The sequence below is a fragment of the Lagenorhynchus albirostris genome, chromosome 19 (genome assembly GCF_949774975.1).
Source record: "Lagenorhynchus albirostris chromosome 19, mLagAlb1.1, whole genome shotgun sequence".
Classification (NCBI taxonomy): Eukaryota; Metazoa; Chordata; class Mammalia; order Artiodactyla; family Delphinidae; genus Lagenorhynchus; species Lagenorhynchus albirostris.
Window position 1 is genome coordinate 5503480 of NC_083113.1, and position 18848 is coordinate 5522327.

At 53.5% G+C, this 18848-nt stretch overlaps 1 protein-coding gene across 2 annotated transcripts; it reads right to left on the reverse strand.

Annotated features, from left to right (window-relative positions):
• Positions 1-3366: 3366 nt before the first annotated feature.
• Positions 3367-18568, reverse strand: CACNG8 (calcium voltage-gated channel auxiliary subunit gamma 8). Of its 2 annotated transcripts, XM_060131261.1 has the most exons (6): positions 16220-16412; positions 6907-6990; positions 5612-5752; positions 3657-4124; positions 3494-3578; positions 3367-3394 (listed from the first exon to the last, which is right to left on the reverse strand). In XM_060131261.1, the coding sequence occupies exons 1-6, from the start codon at positions 16395-16397 to the stop codon at positions 3367-3369; spliced, it is 984 nt and encodes a 327-aa protein (XP_059987244.1). In that variant the 5' UTR covers positions 16398-16412. The 2 variants fall into 2 exon arrangements, with proteins under 2 accessions (XP_059987244.1, XP_059987243.1); XM_060131260.1 differs by adding an exon at positions 18519-18568 and having other exon boundaries at positions 3367-4124; positions 16220-16683.
• Between the last annotated feature and the right edge of the window lie 280 nt (positions 18569-18848).

Below are 18848 nucleotides of genomic sequence, written 5' to 3' on the forward strand. Positions count from 1 at the left end.
GCCATGGGGCCTCCTCAAAAATCGGCGACTCCTCAGGGCTTTTGTGCTGTCTCTGCTTGGCCAGAACGCTTGTCGCGTGCCTTTACTTCTCACAACCCACTGCTGTTACTGCTGCAGTGGGTTCTTCCTCAGGCTCCTCCCCTAACGTCGCCACATCCTGCTTTGCTTTCCCCCCACCCCATCCCCACCTGTGCTGTGTGGCTTGCGGGATCTCAGTTCCCCCCACCAGGGACTGAACCTGGCCATGGCAGGGAAAGCCCGGAATCCTAACCACCAGGCTACCAGGGAACTCTCTTTCCTGCTTCATTTGAAAAACACTTCTCTGCAACTGAAATTCTTATATATATTGTTTATTGTGTCTCTCCTGTGAGTTCCAGGAGAGCAAAGCCTTGGCTATCTGTTCCATACCACATTCCTTGCACCTAGACTGGTCTAGAACAGGTTGGGACTCAATGACTTTATTGAATACTGAAAACAAACAAACAAAAGAAATAGATGGCTCCTATACCCTGTGCGTGCTTCTGTGTCTCCACATTTCTTTCTGGGCACATCTCTGCGGTTTTCTCTGCAGCTTTATCCCTCCATTGCTGTGTATATATATATATATATATATATATTTGCATCTCTGAGACTTCTCTGTTTTTTTTGTTTTTTGCAGTACGCGGGCCTCTCACTGTTGTGGCATCTCCCATTGGCTCCGGACGCGCAGGCTCAGCGGCCATGCCTCACGGGCCCAGCCGCTCCGCGGCATGTGGGATCTTCCCGGACCGGGGCACGAACCCGTGTCCCCTGCATCGGCAGGCGGACTCTCAACCACTGCGCCACCAGGGAAGCCCGACTTCTCTGTTTTGACTTGTGTATCTTGGTGGCAATCTCTCTCCTGTCCGTTTTCCTTTCCTTTCTGGATCACTTTTCTGTGTCTTTGACCTTTTCCTTTGTCCCTGTGACTCACCTAGTTTTGGTCTCTGTTGCCCTCATCCTTCCTCCCCCACCTTCCCTCCTTCCCACCGCTCTCCCTTCTGCCCATCCTCCACCTCTTTCTTGCTTTATGTTTGGCCTTTGGACTCTAGAATCCACTACCCCCTAGCCAGCTCTGCCCCCGTCTTCCACCAAATTTGTCTCTCCCTGTCCTTCCCTCTGTTTATCATCCCTACACTAAGTTCCCCTCTGTCCCGCTAGTTGTATTCCTTTCCCTCTGTTTCCCAGCATCTCTTTCCAACATTGCCCCCATGGAATCCCTCCCTGGTCCCCTGCCCTCCAGTCTTCTAGTCCATCACAAGACCTGGCAGATGGGGGACCTTGGGAAATCTTTGCTGAGCAAATGAAGGGAAACCCACTGAGCACTGTCCCTTCTGTGTCCTCAGTGACCTTCAAATCCATCCTCCCCATCCCTCTACCCCCAGAGCCCTTTCCCAGCTCAGCTGCCACCCTCTCTCATCTATCCCACAGCACTGGCCTCCTGTCTAGCCCTTTCCCACATCCCAGGTGCCTCCTTCTGACACCCACGTCTAATCCTGCCCTTCACCTGCTCCAAGCTCTCCCGTGTCTCCTGCTACCCTTAGAATAAAGTCCAAACTCCTCAGCCGGGAACCCTAGCATCCTTAGACTCTGGCTTCTAGCTGCTTCTCTGGTCTTATCTCCCACCGCTACCCTGACCTTCTGCATCCCCAAAGGATGAGCCCTGTCCCCATTACATCATGCTCTTATATCCCCCCCCCAAGCTGACTCGAGTTGTTTTTTCTCCCATGAAAGCTTTCCTCACCCCCTTCATCACTCATCCTTTTGAAACCCAGCCTGGGTCTAATGTTCTCCAGGAAGTTTCCCCAAGTACTACCCAGTCTTGTCAGTTGGTCACTCTGTCACTTCTTCTCTGGTCAAGCTGCCCAGCCTGGTCCCTGTTACAGCACCGATCGCCCTGCCTGGAGTTCGGTTTTTGACTCCTCCTTGAGAGCACCAGTGGGGATCCTGATACCAATACACTGCCTGGTACATTAGCAGATGCTCAAAAACGTTAAGGAGTGAATGGCTGAATTAATGGATGAGTGAAACATGAATCTCTAAGTCCTAGTGTTTCTCCTGCACACCAGACACCATGCCTGTGCTTCAGTATTTGTGTGATTATCTGCTCCCTCCCACGAGTGAGAGTTTGAAGGGCCAGTGCCTGTGTCTGATGCTGTATTTCAGCATGTCTCTGCCTCTCACTCTCATCTCTGAGTTCCTTCCTCCCTTTCTGTACCATTCATGTTATGATCCTGTTTAAAGCCATTCCATGTCTCCCCACTGCCCTCAAATTAAATCTAAACTCTTGACCTGACCTACAAGTCCCTGGGCAGTCTGGCCCTGCCTTCATCTCCAGCCTCATCTTGTTCCGTCTGCATGTGGCTCACTAGTACATGTTAGCCTTCTCTGGAAGCTCTTCCTGCCCCAGGGCCTTTGCATATGCTGTTCTCTGGCTAAGACACTTCCCTCCAGCTTCACCTGGCTGGCTTCTTGTCATCCTTTTGTGTTAGCTAAAATATCCCTTCCTTTTAAACTGGGCTAAGCCTCCCTGAAGGAGCATTTTGGATTTCTCCTTTGCCCTAACTGTAACTTACTGTGGTGTATACATTTCTTGGATTAATGTCTGTCTCATGCACAAGATGTAAACTCTATGAGGATGTTGGGGACCCTATCTGACTTCCCTCCTTCTGTAGGCTCAGCATTTGGCACAATGCCTGGCACTTAAGTACACAAATAAATTGCTGGTAATGAATGATCAAGTCTGTCTCTGGGACTGTTTACGTTCCCTCCCCAGCGCCATGCTGGTACATAGCAGGTGCTTTTAAAGCCCTTGTGGAAGGATGAGTGAAGAAGTGAACGAATGCCCACGTCTGTCCCTTGTCACTTTGCCTTTCTGCATCCCTCTTTTATCTTTCTGTCTCTTTACATAGAGCATATATATAGTCTGCAGGTATAACTATATAGTCGTGTGTTATGGGTCCCTCTCCAGGAGTTGGGCTGGGCTGGGAGTCCCTCCTCCGTGCCCCGCCCCCACATGCACACAGCAAAACATTAAAAAGAAAACATCTCAAAACTGCAGAAAACACCACAGCCCTCCCCCTCCCCCCCACAAAAAATAAATAAAACACGACGCTCCCTCCCAACGGCCCCCTCCCTTCCCTTCCCCCTCCCTCAGGGTCCCTGATTCGGAGGGTGGCGGGCGTCCCCCACGCCCGAGAGGTGGGGAGGGGCGCGGGGGAGCACCAAGCAGTCTCCAGCGCGCTCACGGGGAAGGAGGGGGGCACCCCCGACCCCCGGCAGCCTCGTTGCACGCGCGCCCGCGCACGCGCCCCGGACACGCCCCCCTCGGCGCCCCCCGTCGCGCCCCTACACGGGTGTGGTTTTCCTGTTGAGCGTGTTGCCGTTGGAGGCGGCTGCCTCCTTGGCCAGGGTCCCGGGGGCTGGCGCGGCGGGCGCGGGCGCGGCGGGCGCAGGCGCGGCGGGCGGCCCGGTGACCGTGACCGTGACGCCGCCGCCCGCCTCCTTGGGGAAGGCGTTGTGCAGCGTGAGGAAGCCGGACGCCCCCCCGCGGTCCCGCTCTGAGCCCGCCCCGCCGCCGCCGCCGCCGCCGCCCCCGGCGCCCCCCGCCGCGCCGCCGTACGCCCCGCCGCCGGCACCGGCGCTAGCCAGCCCCGCGGCCACGCTGCCCTTGGACGGGTCGCGGCTGAGCGTGTACATGGAGATGTCCGTGGAGGCGAAGCCCGGGCCCCCGGCGCCGCCGGGAGACGCGTCCCGCGACGGCGACGGCTCGCTGGAGCGGGAGCTAGAGCGGGAGCGGCGGCGGTAGCGGAAGCGGTAACTGGGCAGACGGAGGATGGCCGAGGGGCCGCTCCCGCCACTGCCGCCCGCGCCCCCGCCGGCCTTGAGCAGGTCCGAGCGAGACTGGCAGTGCGCCTCGCGGCTGCGCTCGATGTAGATGTTGACGGCCAGCACGCCGATCACCTCGGCCAGGATGAACGACAGCCCGCCGAAGTAGAAGGACCAGCCGTACGAGTAATGGTTCTTCTTCTCCTCGTCCCGCTTCGGGCCCGGCTCGCCCGCGTTGGCCGAGATGTACACGATCACGCCGATGATGTTGCTCAGGCCTGGGCGGGGACGGTCAGACGGGAGCCTCGAGGCCACCCCTGGCCCCGCCCCCGCCCCCGGCCTGTCCCCGCCGGCCCAGGCCCAGCCCCGCTCTGAGCTCCACCCGTGATGGTCTAGGCCCCGCCCCAGATGGTCCAGACCGCCCCGCCCACTGGCCAGCCCAGGCCCCGCCCCATGTTGGCCTAAGCTCCACCGTCAGATGGTCCAAGCCCCTTCCCAGATGGTCTAAATTTCTTCCCAGGTGGCCCAGGCCCCGCCCCGAAGGGCCCCAAATCCTGCTTCGGATGGTCCACCATCCCCAGCTAATTCAGGTCCTACTCTGTTGGTCGAAAGCCCACCCTGGTCGGTCTAAACTCCGCCCCAGTTGGTCCAGGGCCCACCCCAGAAGGTTTAGGATCACCCTTAATGGTCCAGATCCCTCCGGGATGGCCCAAGCCCTGCCCCAGATGGTCTAAACTCCTCCCCAGATGGCCCAGGCCCTTTCCTCGCTGGCCTAAACTCTGCCCTTGATAAGATGACCCTGGCTGGGGTTTCCTGGCCCTACCCTGATTGGTCTAACTCCGCTCTTAACTTTATAAATCTTGGTGTTCCCTAGGCCTCACCCTCCGCTCGTTTAGTTAATGAGGTAATCCCGCTCTGACTCTCTAGGCCCTGACTCTGGCTGATCTGAACTCTTTCATGATTATCCTCTATTCTAGGTCTCCCCCATACTACTCTTACTAAAGCAGGTCTCCCGTCTACTCTAAGCCCCGCCTCCAGCTTGCTAAAACCTGCCCCCTGAGGATCGCGGTCAGGCTCCTCCCCCGTCCCAGGTGTAGTTAGCCCGGTCTTTCAAATCCTCCAAGCCCCACCCCCTGCAGATCTTGATCCAACTCCAAAGCATCCCCTGCTGTTTATGCTAAATCCTCCCCCTTCTCCTCTGGATTCCATCCCTTCAGAAAGGCTGACTCCTCGAATTTCCCAATACTACTCACTTCGAGTAGAAAGGGGGTCTTGCCCCTTAATGCCCTCCCTCACTACCGAGTTGGTCTGGATGCTTTCGCAGGACCAGACCCTTTTTGGGTACACCGGAGCCCACGAGACCCCGCCCCCTAGAGCAGGCTCCTACCCATCTGAATCCAAATCACTTTCTCCCTCTCAGGTCGGTCTTCTCCGTCTTCAAGACCGCAATTCAGCCTCAAGGGCCCACCCCCTCTCCCAAACTCCTCCCCTTCCGCCTCCTGGACCGCAAGCTTTGGAATCTAAACTCCTGGCATCCCGGATTACGCGGTAGACAGACACCTGTCTGTGCTGGGTTCACTCGCCCAGAAGACTACCGGAAGGCGACACCTACCTCGCCCAGCGGGTGGCGATGGAGCTTGGGAAGAGCCTAGGAAGGCTCCGGGCCCCAGGGAGCGCCCGGGCAGGGTAGCTTTGCAGGCGCGCGCGCGCTCACACACACACGTGCGCGCTCGCAGGTGGGCCGCCCCCTCCCTCTGCCTCTCACCTGCTGCCACGAACAGGATCCCTGCTCCCAGAATGATGTTCCTCTTGGACTTGTAGACCCGGGAGGCCGCCACGCACACGCCCCCGAGCAGCAGCAGGATGGCGCTGAGGATGGGGAAAATGCTGGAGGCCCGGACGACTCCTGGAGAAAGGAGAGTATGGGGAGAGATGGGGGGTGGGAACCAGGGCGTCAGACACGGCCGCCTGGCCCCCTGGCGCCCCGCGCCTCCTGCTGCCTCCGTCTCCGCTTCTCTCTCGCTGGCTCTCCAATTCTCCTTCTCTGCCTGGTTATTTTCTGTTATTGTCTCACTTTCTCTCCTCTTTAAAATTTCTCTTTCTCGATCTGATTGCCTCTCTCTTTTTCTGTGTCTTTTTCTTTCTTCCTCTATTTTTCTCTCTCCTGGCATATTTTTCTTCCCTTTTATTTCTCTAATCACTCTCCCTCTCTTTTTTTTCCCCTCGGAACTTCTCTATTTCTCTGTGGACCCTCTCCCTCTCTCTTTTTCCTTCTCGCACGCTCTTTCCCTTCCTCTCCTGCGCATTTTTTCCTTCCTCCAGATCTTTCTGAATCAACTCTCTAAATACCTCTCTCCCTCCCACCCCATCCCCCCTTCTGCCAGGCTTCACCTATCTCTCTGGGTTTCTCTTCTCTCTTCCCCTGCCCCCTCCCTCTCTCCCTCTCCCGCTCTCTTCTTCCCTTCCTCCTCTCTGTCCCTCCCCCCACCCCTTCCTGCCTGGCTTCATCTGTAGCTCTGGGTTTCTCTTCTCTTACTTTCTCCCTTCTCTCTCCCCCTCTCTCTGCTGTCCTTTCCACCGTCTCCCAAACCCTAGGCAACCAGATTCTGCGATTTCTGAGCCCGGTTGAGGCCGCAGCCAATCATAACTCTGGATTTGCCGCGTTCTTGGGGTAGCTAACCAATCTCACCACAGGCTTCCCCAGCCAGCTCCCTAGAATGGCCCGTCCGCGCCGTCCGCGCCTCAGGTTGCCTCACGGCCCCAGGGCGCAGCGGCCAATCCCAACCCAGAGAGTCACTGCACTGAGTTGCCTCGAGTACCCAGGCCATCACGACGGCCAATCAGCTCCCGGGATCCCTTCTCAGCCCGCCCCAAGGTGAGAGGAGGGGGCGGGAGAGACCACTGAGCCAATCGGTGACCAGAGGATCTCAGTATCTGGGCTTGGATTGGCTGACAAGTTCATCTCTGCGTGTGGTTCTAAGTGCCGAAGCACAGCCCCCTCTCGCCTCGCACTTGCCCAAGCCCGGTAGTCCCCCCACTCTGTCCCCGACCCCCACGTACGGAGCAGATACTCCGCGCTGTCATGGTCGTAGTCCGTGTCCTCCGGGAAATGGTTGATCTTCACGCAGACGCCTCTTTTCAACCCTGGAGGGGAATGGAGGTGATAGTCGTGGGCACTTAAGAGTGCGGAAACCCCGGGTAAGAAAAGACCCTCCTCAAACCCCTTCTGATTGGGAGACAGGAAGTAATGGCTCCTGATCCTGTCTGTGCACCTGGGACAAACTTTCAACTTCCCGGCCCCGGTTTCCCTACCAGTTAAAAAAAAGAAAAGGTAAAGAAAGGAAGGGAGGGAGGGAGGAAATCATCCAACACTCACTAAAAGGCCACAAGAACTTTTGCCCTGTAACCTGTACGGGGACAGTCTCTCTGGCCTCTGTTTCCACCTCTGTAAGAAAGAAGGCGTTGCTTTCAGCCATGTCGTCACTCTTCAACTCAAAATCGGTTGAAAATGCGTGGGAAAACGAAGAGGCGGCAGAGGGCCAGGAGGACTACATTTCCCATGAGGCCCTATGAAGTCTTCGAGTCCAATTGTGAGGAGAGAGAAGCCCCAGTGGATCACCGGGGTTGTAGTCTCTTCAATCCTCCATATGGGAGAGGGATTCCCCGGCTCTCTGCGCACTGCACCTGGGGTCCTCTGGGAGGAGATGCAGAGGTCAGAGCTAGCAGAGGCACGCTAGGGGTGCAATATGCCTCCAGTGGTCCTGCAGTCTCAGCCCCTTCCTCCCCCTAAGAACCCACTTCCTTACACAGCTGCAGACCGATGTATAAATAAGTATAAATTTAAATACATTTTGTTTCCTCAATTCTCCAGGCTCCTTCCAACCTCCCGGCCACAGCCCAATGCTGCAGAACATTCTGCTTACATTCTTCACTGGCGAAAAACTTACCTTGCAAGCGAGCAGTGCACGGGACACCAGCTTGAGGAAGCTTTCGCTCACACACACACACACACACACACACACACCCCTCCCACCCATTCTGGGGTGTAGCAGCTCCCTGCACCACCACCTTCTTAACATGAATTGGTTTGATTTATGATCTTCTTCAGCACGCTAGGAGTTCCTGCAGGGGGAGGGCATGGGGTCTGATTCCTCTGTGTGTCCCTAGCATTGCCTGGCACAAAGGAGGCCTCAAGAAATGAGTGTTGAAAGAATTAAGTTATGAATGAATATAAGGATGACAGAAGGGGAGATTCGAGGCAAAAGATGACACGGAAAGAAATGGGGGTAAAGGAAAAGACTGGAAAGAAGGACTATAAGGCAGTGAATAATTCCACTAAGAGCTACCATTTGTTAAGTGCTTCCTAGGTGGATTAACTCATCCACAGCTCACAGGAGATCCACGAAATAGATAATGTTATTGGTGTCGTGCGGTGACCAAACATTGAGAATTGGAGTCGCACTGCTTGATAATGAAGCCTGAATCCATCATGTCCTTATTCTGTGACCTTGTTGGCCTTACTTGGGCCAATTTGCTTCGATCCCTTTTCCTATAACAAGGGGCTACTAGGACCTACCTCACTGGGTTGTTGTGAGGGTTGAATCCAGGTATAGAGATTTAGCACTTTGCCTGGAACACAGTTGAGTGTTCAGCTGATACCACGCCGTATACCCATTGTCCAGATGAGGAAGGAGAGGCCTAACAAGGGTTCATCAATTCACAGCTGATGGGTGGTGGAAGCAGAATTCAAACACACAGCGGTTTGCCCCCACTGGAATGTAAGCTTATAGGCTGTTCACCACTCTTCAACATCTAGGGCAATGCCTAACACATAGTAAGTGCTTAATAAATATTTTTACGTATGAATGATTGAATGGGCAACAAGCACATGAAAAGATCCTCCATATCACTAATCATTAGGGAAATGCAAATCAAAACAACAGTGAAATACCCTCTCATAGATATGAGATACCATCCCATTAGGATGGCTACTATAAACAAGCAAACAAAATAAAACAGAAAATAAGTGTTGGTGAGGATGTGGGGAAATTGGAACCCATGTGCACTGTTGGTGGGAATATAAAATGGTGCAGTCGCTATGGAAAATAGTATAGAGGTTCCTCAAAAAGTTAAAATTACTATATGATCCAGCAAGTCCCTTCTGGGTATATACTCAAAAGAACTGAAAGCAAGCTCTCTAAGAAATATTTGTACATCCATTTTCGTGGCAGCATTATTCACAACAGCCAAAAGCAACCTAAGTGTCCATCAATGGATGAACGGATAAAGTGTGGCATATACGTAGAATGGAATGTTGTTCAGCCTTTAAAAGGAAGGGAATTCTGACACATGCTACAACCTGGATGAACCTTGAAGATATTATGCAAGTGAAATAAGTCAGTCACAAAAATACAAATACTGTATGATTCCACTCATGTGCGATATCTAGAGTCATCAAATTCACAGACACAGAAAGTAGAATGATGGTTGCCAGGGGCTGGGAGCGGGGAAGAATAGGTACAGAGTTTCAGTTTTGAAAGATGAAAAGTTTTGGAGCTTGGGTACCCAATGTGAATCTACTTAACATTACTGAACTGTGCTTTTAAAAATGGTTAAGATGGTACACTTCACATTCTGTGCATTTTACTTAAAAAAAAAAAAAGCCATTGAATGAATGAATGAAGATACACCTTTTGAGTGCAGATGTTTACCCATCAGCACATCCAGTATGGTGTGGTGGGGGGGGTCAAGTTCTCTCCTTTCTTGAGTGGGATTATAGTACTTCTCTCAAAACATGAATGATAACTCAATGAGATTGAGCACGGAGAGTACACGGCGTGCAGACTCTCCACAGACTAGTCATGCTGGCAGTAATGATAACTAGTACGTACTGAGGGCTAACCACACAGTAGGCACGGCTCCAAGCATTTGACAGGTAGGTACTAACACAGTATGCATGACCAGCCCTTAGAAATACCAGGCAGTGATAGTATCCCTGCTTTACAGGTGAGGAAACTGAGGCATAGAGTTGAAGAAATTGCTCAGTTCTATAGATGGTAAGTCATGGGGAGGAGACTCTGGGCCTCAAAGGTGAGCTTTTTTTTTTTTTTTTAAGGTGAGCATTTTCTTTTCTTTTTCTTTTTTTCCCGGCCAAGCCATGCGGCTTGCGGGGGTCTTAGTTCCCCAACCAGGGATCAACCCCTGTGCAGTGGAAGCGCAGAGTTCTAACCACTGGACCGCCAGAGAGGTCCCAGAGGTGAGCATATTTGTGGCAGTAGAGTGTAGTGGTTATGTTAGCCACGAGCACGGGCTTTGGAATCACATTCTCTGGACTCACATGCCAGGGCTGCCACTTCCCAGCTGGGTGGCTTTGGGGACTTGGACACCCCTGAGCCTCGGCTTCCTCGTTTGGAGAATGCGGATGGTGATAATGACCACATACGGTTTGCGAGCACTCAGTGACCCACGAATGACAGAGTCAAGCGCGGACCGCACGGGGGTTATGCGGCACGCCTCTGCGTGTTATCCGACCAGCTGGGCTGGGAGCTCCTTAGGCGCAGGCATGGTGGTGATGCGTCTCTGAGTCTCCCCAGGGCCCGCCTAACACAGACCCGGGCAGGCAGCGGTGGGGGGGAGTGGGGAAGCGGGATGGGGGGCGGTGCGTAGGGGTGTGTACTGTGGCGAGGACCACGGCTCTGCCCCTCGTACGCTGGGTGGCCATGTGGCTGACTCACTTCCCCTTTCTGGCCTTCAGCTTCCTGCTCTGACAAACTCGGGTGATAATAATACCTTCCCCCTGGAGCAACTGGGAGGATTCAATGAGATAATAAGGCACGCGAAGTGCTGAGAACAGGGGCTCTATATAGTCCGCTCGAATAAATTGGGCTGTGGGTCTAGATTCTGAAGGCTGAAATTCCTGAGAAGGGAGCTAGACCCATACGGATCCCCCAGCCCTGGGGTTGGTTCTGGGGCACCTGAAATGTGGCAACTGAGACGGAGTGTGAGTGTAAAATGGGCACCAGATTTCAGATTTGGTATGAAGAAAAATGCATACTATTCCATTAATAATCGTTATGTTGCTAACATGTTAAAATAATGGTTTGGCTACGCTTGGTTAGACAAAATGTATGACTAACGTTTATATTAATGTATTATATTGTATAAATTGTATTTATCAAATTAGATTCATTGAACCTTCCCCTTTGTACTTGTTTTAATGCCACTGCTAGAAACATTTAAGTTATGTAGACAGCTTGTGTGATGTTTCTCTTGGGCAGTGCTGGTTGGGAGGCGGGGACTTCTGGGTTATCAAGGAGGGGAAACTCAGGGGTTGGTCATCTGAATTCATAATACTGAGAAGAAGAAGAACAGAATATAAACGACATAGTCTAGCCTTTACCCTGTGCCTGCTGGCCTTTTGAATGCTTTACATGTAATAACTCATTGAATTCTCTCCACAGCCCTGTGGGTTAGGGGCCATTATAATCCCCATTTCACCGATGACGGAAATAAAGCACAGAGAAGTAGAATATATGGCTCAATGTCACCTTCCTGTGCACAGCAGACAGGAAGTAACCCAATAAGTCTTGTTCTCGAGTCTATGTCCCAATCACGACTTTCTACTGCACTTCTCAGAAAGACGGAGGGACAAGAGGATGGGACCTAAGAATTCCTGGGGACAGAGTGTCTTCAGGGGGCAATGGCCCGGGGGGGGGCAGTTTCTACACCCCTGGATCCCCGATAGGATGGAGGCTAGTGGTTATATTGCTTTGACTCCTGGGAAACCAAAGAGACCTGGATTCAGATCCAGACTCTACTGCATATTAGCTGTGTGACCTTGGGAAAGGTGCTTTCCTTCTCTGAGCCTTAAGCGTTCATTTCTAGGAGATGGGGGTAGTAGTGGTACATAGCGCACAGAATTACTGTGAGCATCCAATGACACATGAATGATGACTATAAGAACAATAAAGTCTACCTTCATTTCCCCCCTGCTTAACACAATTCCTTTGGCTCCCAGGACCCAGTTACCTCATTTTCCCCAAACCTCTGTGGTCACTCCTTTCTCAGCTCCCTTTGCTGGCTCTTCTCATCTTTCTGATTGTCTCTGAATACTGGACTAGCTCAGGCTTCAGCCCTTCAACTAATTTTTTGGTTTGTTTCTGTCTCTGCTCATCCATCCACATGCCATGACCCGCCCACCAGCCCAGACTCTCCCCTGAACTCTGACCTCATATATCATATCGCTAACATCCTAGATCAGGGGGTCAGCAAACTATGACCCACAGGCTGAACCCAGCCTGCCAAATCCAGCGAAGAATGGGTTTTACTTTTTTTTTTTTTTTAATGATTGAAAAGCTGTCAGAGAAGACTATCTCGTGGTACGTGAAAATGATATAAAATTCAAATGTCAGTGCCTGTAAAGGAAGTTTAATTGGAACCCAGCCACACTCATCCACTCACGCATCATCTCTGGCTATTTTAAGGAGTAGCAGCAACAGAGATCACACGCCCCACAAAGCCTAAGAAACTGACTGTACGGCACTTTGTGAGTCCTTTCCTATACTGACTCCAGTCCTACACAGTATCTCAAATAGGCACCCTCAATTTATTTTTGTAATTTTTTTGGGTAAAGTCACCTCAATTTAACATGTCCAAAACTGAGCTCATGATAGCCCTCCTTATAATAAATTGGGTAAGAGAAAATAAAACAAATACAATAAAATACCAGCTGTTCCAGCAGATGAACCTCCCCCACCCCTACCCCACCACATTCTCCGGTGCTCAGGCCACAGCCTTAGAGCAGTGACTCTCAATGAGGGGCGATTTTATTCCTAGTCTGGAGACAGTTGACGATTTTGGTGTCCACACCGGTGGATGCTGCTGGTGTTTAAAAGGTAGAGCCCAGGGATGCTGCCACACAGCCTACAACACGCAGGACGCGCCCCCCAACCCCAGCCCACAGCCGCAACACGGAATTATCCACCCCCAAATGTCAACAGCGCTGAGGTTGGGAAACTCCGCTTTCGAGACGCCCCGACATTTCTCTCTCATATCCTACAACTGCCCCACCAGCAATTCCTGCCCGCTGTAGCGGCAGAACATACTCGCAGTTGAAACCCAAACTCTACGGCTCCCACCCCGGATAAGCCACCTCCCATTCTCCCTTTTCCTTTCCTCCTAAATACTCGACACAGCAGCAAGAGCGATGCCCTTAACCTTTAAGCCAGCTCCTGTCACTCCTCCCCTCCAACGTGGAAAGCAAATTACATTCCAGGACCTGGAAGTTCATGGTATCGCCTTGACTGCACCTCCTACCATGTCCCTCCTCACCACCTCTGCCTGGGCCACGCGGGCCTCCCATGATGGTCAGACACAAGGCACATTCCCACTGCAGAGCCGGAGCAATGTTTCTACAGCCTGAAGCATTTCCCTCCAGAAGCCACATGGCTCCATCTCTGCGTTCATTTAGCCTACGCCTCGGATGTCACCTGCTCAGTCCCCTTTATCTCCAATTTCTGCAGTTTCACACCCTTGCCCCTAACACTTCCCATCCCCTCCCTTGCTCTTTTTCCTCCTTGGCACTCAGCTCTAACACCCTAGGTGTTGTATTTACTTATCTCCCTTATTATCTGTCTCTCATTTTAGAATATAAGACATATAAAAACAGCAGTCTTTCATGTACACACTGCTATATTTAAAATGGGTAACCAAGGGCTTCCCTGGTGGCGCAGCGGTTGAGAGTCTGCCTGCCGATGCAGGGGACGCAGTTTCGTGCCCCAGTCCAGGAAGATCCCACATGCCGCAGAGCGGCTGGGCCCGTGAGCCATGGCCGCTGAGCCTGCGCGTCCGGAGCCTGTGCCCCGCAATGGGAGAGGCCGCAACAGTGAGAGGCCCGCGTACCACCAAAAAAAAAAAAAAAAAAAAAGGGTAACCAACAAGGACCTACTGTAGAGCACAGAGAACTCTGCCCAATGTTGTGTGGCAGCCTGGATGGGAGGGGAGTCTGGGGGAGAATGGATACATGTATATGTATGGCTGAGTTGCTTTGCTGTGCACCTGACACTATCACAACATTGTTAATTGGCTATACTCGAATATAAAATAAAAAGTTAAAAAAAAAACCGGTTTCTTTGCTGTTGGTTTTTTCTCCTTCCACGTCTATAGCTCCAGAATCACGAGCAGTGTCTGGTACACAGTATAAACTCAATACACAGTGGCTGTTGAGGAGGATGAATACATGGAATGGCTGCTACTTGCTGTACACTGTCCATCAGTGTATAATGAGGAACTGGGTGTCAAACTATAACATAATGAGAAAATTGGATGGGTGTGAGGCAATAGGGACCAGAGGTGACGGGAGAAAGGGAGACCCTCATGCCTGATCTGAGGAAGCAGCTGCTACTCGGATCCAGCCAACCGTGGCCACTGCAGGATACTGGCCCCGTGTTGTCAGATCTTCCACTAGTTCAAAAGAAGCTGGAAATCGGATTTTCAATGTGCAATCTCCCTATTTTTAAATGTTGGCAACCGATTCAGATTTTGGTTTCAGTTTTAAACACTCCACACACCAGACAAAGCATATCTGCAAATCCCATCCATCAGACCTGAGTTCTCTTGGCTCTTCCCCCGTCACAGCTGGGTTACCTTGGGCAAGTAGCTTAACATCTCTGAGCCTCGGTTTCCTCATCCTCAACAGGAGGGTGGTGCCCTGCCGCCCCCCTCCCATAGGATTAAATGAGATAATAACATTCCTTGCTCATCAAGAGTACCCAGCAAGGGACTTCCCTGGTGGTGCAGCGGTTAAGGGTCCACCTGCCAATGCAGGGGATGCGGGCTCGAGCCCTGGTCCGGGAGGATTCCCACATGCCGCTGAGCAACTAAGTCCCGTTGCCACAACTATTGAGCCTGCGCTCTAGAGCCCGTGAGCCACAATTACTGAGTCCTCGTGCCACAACTACTGAAGCCCGCGCGCCTAGAGCCCGTGCTCCGCAACAAGAGAAGCCACCTCAATGAGAAGCCCGCGCACCACAACCAAGAGTAGCCCCCGCTCGCCGCAACTAGAGAAAGCCCCACGCGCAGCAGTGAAGACCCAACGCAGCCAAAAATTTAAAAAAAAAAAAAAAAAAAAAGAGTGCCCAGCAAAACGGAGGAGGAAAAGATGGGGAAAAGAGAGGGATAAAAAGAGAAGTGAAGGGATTTTGATCTTTTTGGCCCTGGAGGGGGAAATTGGGGATTGGCTGGTCCCACTCCTTCATGTTGCAGACCAGGGCCCTGAGGCTTGGGGAGGTGACAAGATAGTGAGCACACAGGGGGACAGATGCACAGGAGGACTGGAACCCAGGTGTCCTGCTTCCCAGCCCATCACTTCCACGCTATGTGGAAAGAAATAGCAAAGCTGAGAGCAAAACAAACAGAGGAGTTGCTAAGAGGAAGAGGCCTGGCGTGGGGAGATGGGAGGCCAAGGGAGCCAGCTGGGAGGGAGCCTGCAAGGAGAGTAGGACCAAGCAAAGAGCAAAGATGGAGATTAGAAGAGGCGGTGGCCTCATCGTCAAGAAACAGGGTCTGGAAGGAGGACGTCAAAGGGAGGATGAATGGAGGGAAGATGAGGCAGAAGCTTCTAAAGACCAAGGAGGACAAGGACCCGCAGGGGAGGCTGGGAGGCCTGATGGGGAGGGAGAGGCGGGCAGACAAGATCCGCCGGAGGACAAGCCACAGAGAGGAAAGAGGAGAGGGCCGTGAGTTACGGGCAGTTAGGGCAGGATGTTTTAGGAGAGAAACAGCCAAAGTGAGGCCAAAGGGACGGAGGAGATGGGGAAGACGCTGTGACTGGGTCCATAAGAGGTAGGGGCGCTCAGAGGGCAGAGGTAGGACGTGGGGGAGAGAAGATGCAAAGGGCGAAAGGAGGAGGGGGGCCCAGCTCAAGGGTGAGCGGGAAGCGGGGAGGCAAAGCAGAGCGTGCCAGTGCCGGAGTCGAGGCAGAGGGAGCCCCTCACGCGGGGAGGCCAGGCACCCACAGGGGTGAGAGGCAGGGAGGAGAGGGGGCTTTCCCCACGGATGAAGCAAAGATACGATTAGGCGGGTCCCGAGCGGAGGCGGCGCAGGACGTGCCGAGTGACGGCGAGGCGTGAATGGGGAGGGTCGAGGCGAGGGGGGCGGGATTCAGAAGAGGGTCAGGACGCAGAGAAGAGTGAGAAGGACGGGGGAAGATGTGTGGGCAGGCGTGGCAAGGAGCCCCAGGAGGAGACGGGAGGCCGCAGTGGGGACCACAGGAAACTGGGAGATTTCCCAGGGAGGAAGCCCAGCCGGCCGCGGACGGGACGAGGGGCCGGGCCGCAAATGGAGGGGCGCAAGGCCAGGGCCCCCTCCACCCTACCTTCCAGGCAGCAGATCCTCCAGAGGCCCGAGTGGGTGAGTCCGCCGGGGTCCTTCTTCTCCGAGGAGCCACTGCCCCCGCGGTGGTGGGGCCCGTCGTCGCCAGCCGTGAGGTTGGTGGTGTTGCAGATGAAGGCGCGCGTGTAGAGCCAGTAGTCCGTGCTGATGGCAATGGTCATGAGGCCGAAGGCTGCGAAGGCGCCCACCGTGGTGAGCAACACCTGCACCCCCTTCTCGCACCAGAGGCCCCTCTCTTCGTTCCAGCGCTTCAGCGACTCCAGTTTGACCACGGGCAGCCGGGGGGCCGTGGGCCACCACCGGGGCAGCGGGGGCGGGGCCGTGCCGGCGGCTGGGGGGGTCACAGCGCAGGCAGAAGTGGGGGGCCCGGGGCCAGGGGCTGGGGAGGGGGCGGCGAGGAGGAGGCTGAGGCCGGGGACGGGGTCAGAAGGCAGCCATGGTCGGCAGCTGGTGGAGGGCAGGGAGCGAGATAAAGGATTAGACAGGAGGGCTCACCTCCCTGGACATCCCTTTACCTGCACCCCAGCCCCCCAAAGAAACCCGACTCTTTCCTCGGTTGAAGAAACTCCTTCCACTCTGCTTGCCACTGCCACTTCTCTGAAAAACAATCTCCCTGTGTCCAAGAAATTCTTCCCACTAATCCCACTCTGAGGCATACCCCCCCCACCCCGCAGCCCTGAGTGCCGTAGGACACGCCTCCAGGCCCCTCCAGCTCCGCCCCCCTGGTCTCACCGTCCTCCCCACAGGGAAAGCGTCCCTCACTCCAGCCCCCAGTGCCTCTTCCTCCCCAGGAACCCCTGTCCTGTTCCTCATTTCTTATAAAATGTTCTCATAAAGCTCTACCCACTCCCTACCTTCCCCTGCAAGGCCCACCACTTCACCTACTATGGCCCCTACTTAGGAAAAATAAATCTCTCAATCTCTCCTCAGCTGAAAAATCAAAAACAACAAACACAACAAAACTCAGATCTTCCAAACTCATCCCCACAGTTTGCACAACTCAGAAAACCACACAGTTGTCATCACTACCACCCCACCTCCACAGTCTCCTCTGCATGGGAACCCCTACCCCACTCAGAACCCTACGTCTCTGGACCAGGGTTCTCAACCTTGGTTGTACCTTGAAACCACCAGAGGATACTGATACTTGAGAAATTCCGATTTCATTGGTCTGGGGTGTGGCCCTGAGCATCTAGGTTTTTAAAACTTCCCCGGGGGATTCTTTTAAAGAATCCAACACCCCTGGACCCCCTGGATTAGAAGAATGCCCCCCATCTCCATCACATTCCCTCTAACCGCCCCACTTGTCTTCCTTGGACCACTCTCCCATCCCCTACTATGTCTTTGACTCAAGGAAAATACTCCACTCTTTCGTTTGCTTATAGGAGTCTTCCAAATCTGGTCCTCAGTATCTCTACAACTTAGACAAACTCCTCATAGCCATCACTTTCTCCTCCATTAAGAAAAATTTCTTCCGTGAGTTGCAGGGCATTTTCTACTCACAGGAATCCCTTTCTCTAGACCCCAAATTCCTCTCCATTCAGAAATCTCCCAAGCTCTGACCTGCATATTCACTGTTGTGGAAGGAAATCCCCCCACTCTACCCAGCATCCCCCACCCCCTTCCTCTGCCCTTCCACCATCTCCCACGACCTCCAAATCTCCTCTCCGTAGCCCTTGTTATGGGGATGAACCCCCCAATTCCAGATCTCCCCAGCTCACTTCGACATCCCGCTGTCTCTTGAACTTATAAGAACCTCCCCCCCACACACCCTGACTTCTCTTATATCACAAAGAATCCCCTTCACTCTTGCCACCCTCCTCCACCTACTCTAGCTCCCAGCATCGCTTGTGCTCAGGAGAATCCCCTTCATGTCTCCCTCAGACTTCCCTTCTTGGGAACACCCCCAGAACTCCCCCTTCTATTTCACCTGTGCAGGAACATACACCATACACTCAGTTTTCTTCCAAATTTCAAAAGATCCCCTCCATAGACAGTGCCTCTTAGAAAAACTTGATCCACAAGACCACAACTCTCTTTCAGTTGGGAATAATTTCCCACTCTGCAGCCACCAAGGGTCCATTCATTTTCCTCTCCCACAGCACCCCATCACCACGCCCCCTGCCCTGCCTTTTCCACCTTACCCCAACCCTCCTTCCAGGCATGCATCCCTTACCAGCTTCCACCACTCACTCTATCTATCCTAGACTTCTTCCCCCAAACCCCCTATTCTAGTTAAGAGCCTGGAAGCCTTAGAGGAGGAAACAAACAAACAAACAAACCTGATTCTGGGTCCCAGTACCAGGGTGACCTTGGCCTCTTCCGCCCCCATCAGCTGGCCCTCACTGGGTCTGCTCCAAGGAGGGGTGTTGGAAAGGTTGTCTATGGGGGGGGTGTCTCCATGGCAACTGGGCCTAGTGCCCCACACGTGTGTTCTCTCCTCACCTCCACTCCTGCCTGCCCACGCACGGCCCCTGCCCTGGCCCCATTCAACAGTGCCCTGGACACTGACATCCCTGTGGCCTCCCTGGCCTCACTTCTGGCCGCTTCCTGTCTTTCCTCTCCAGAAAGACGCTGAGTTTCCTCTCCTCTCCATCTCTCGGCCTCTTCTC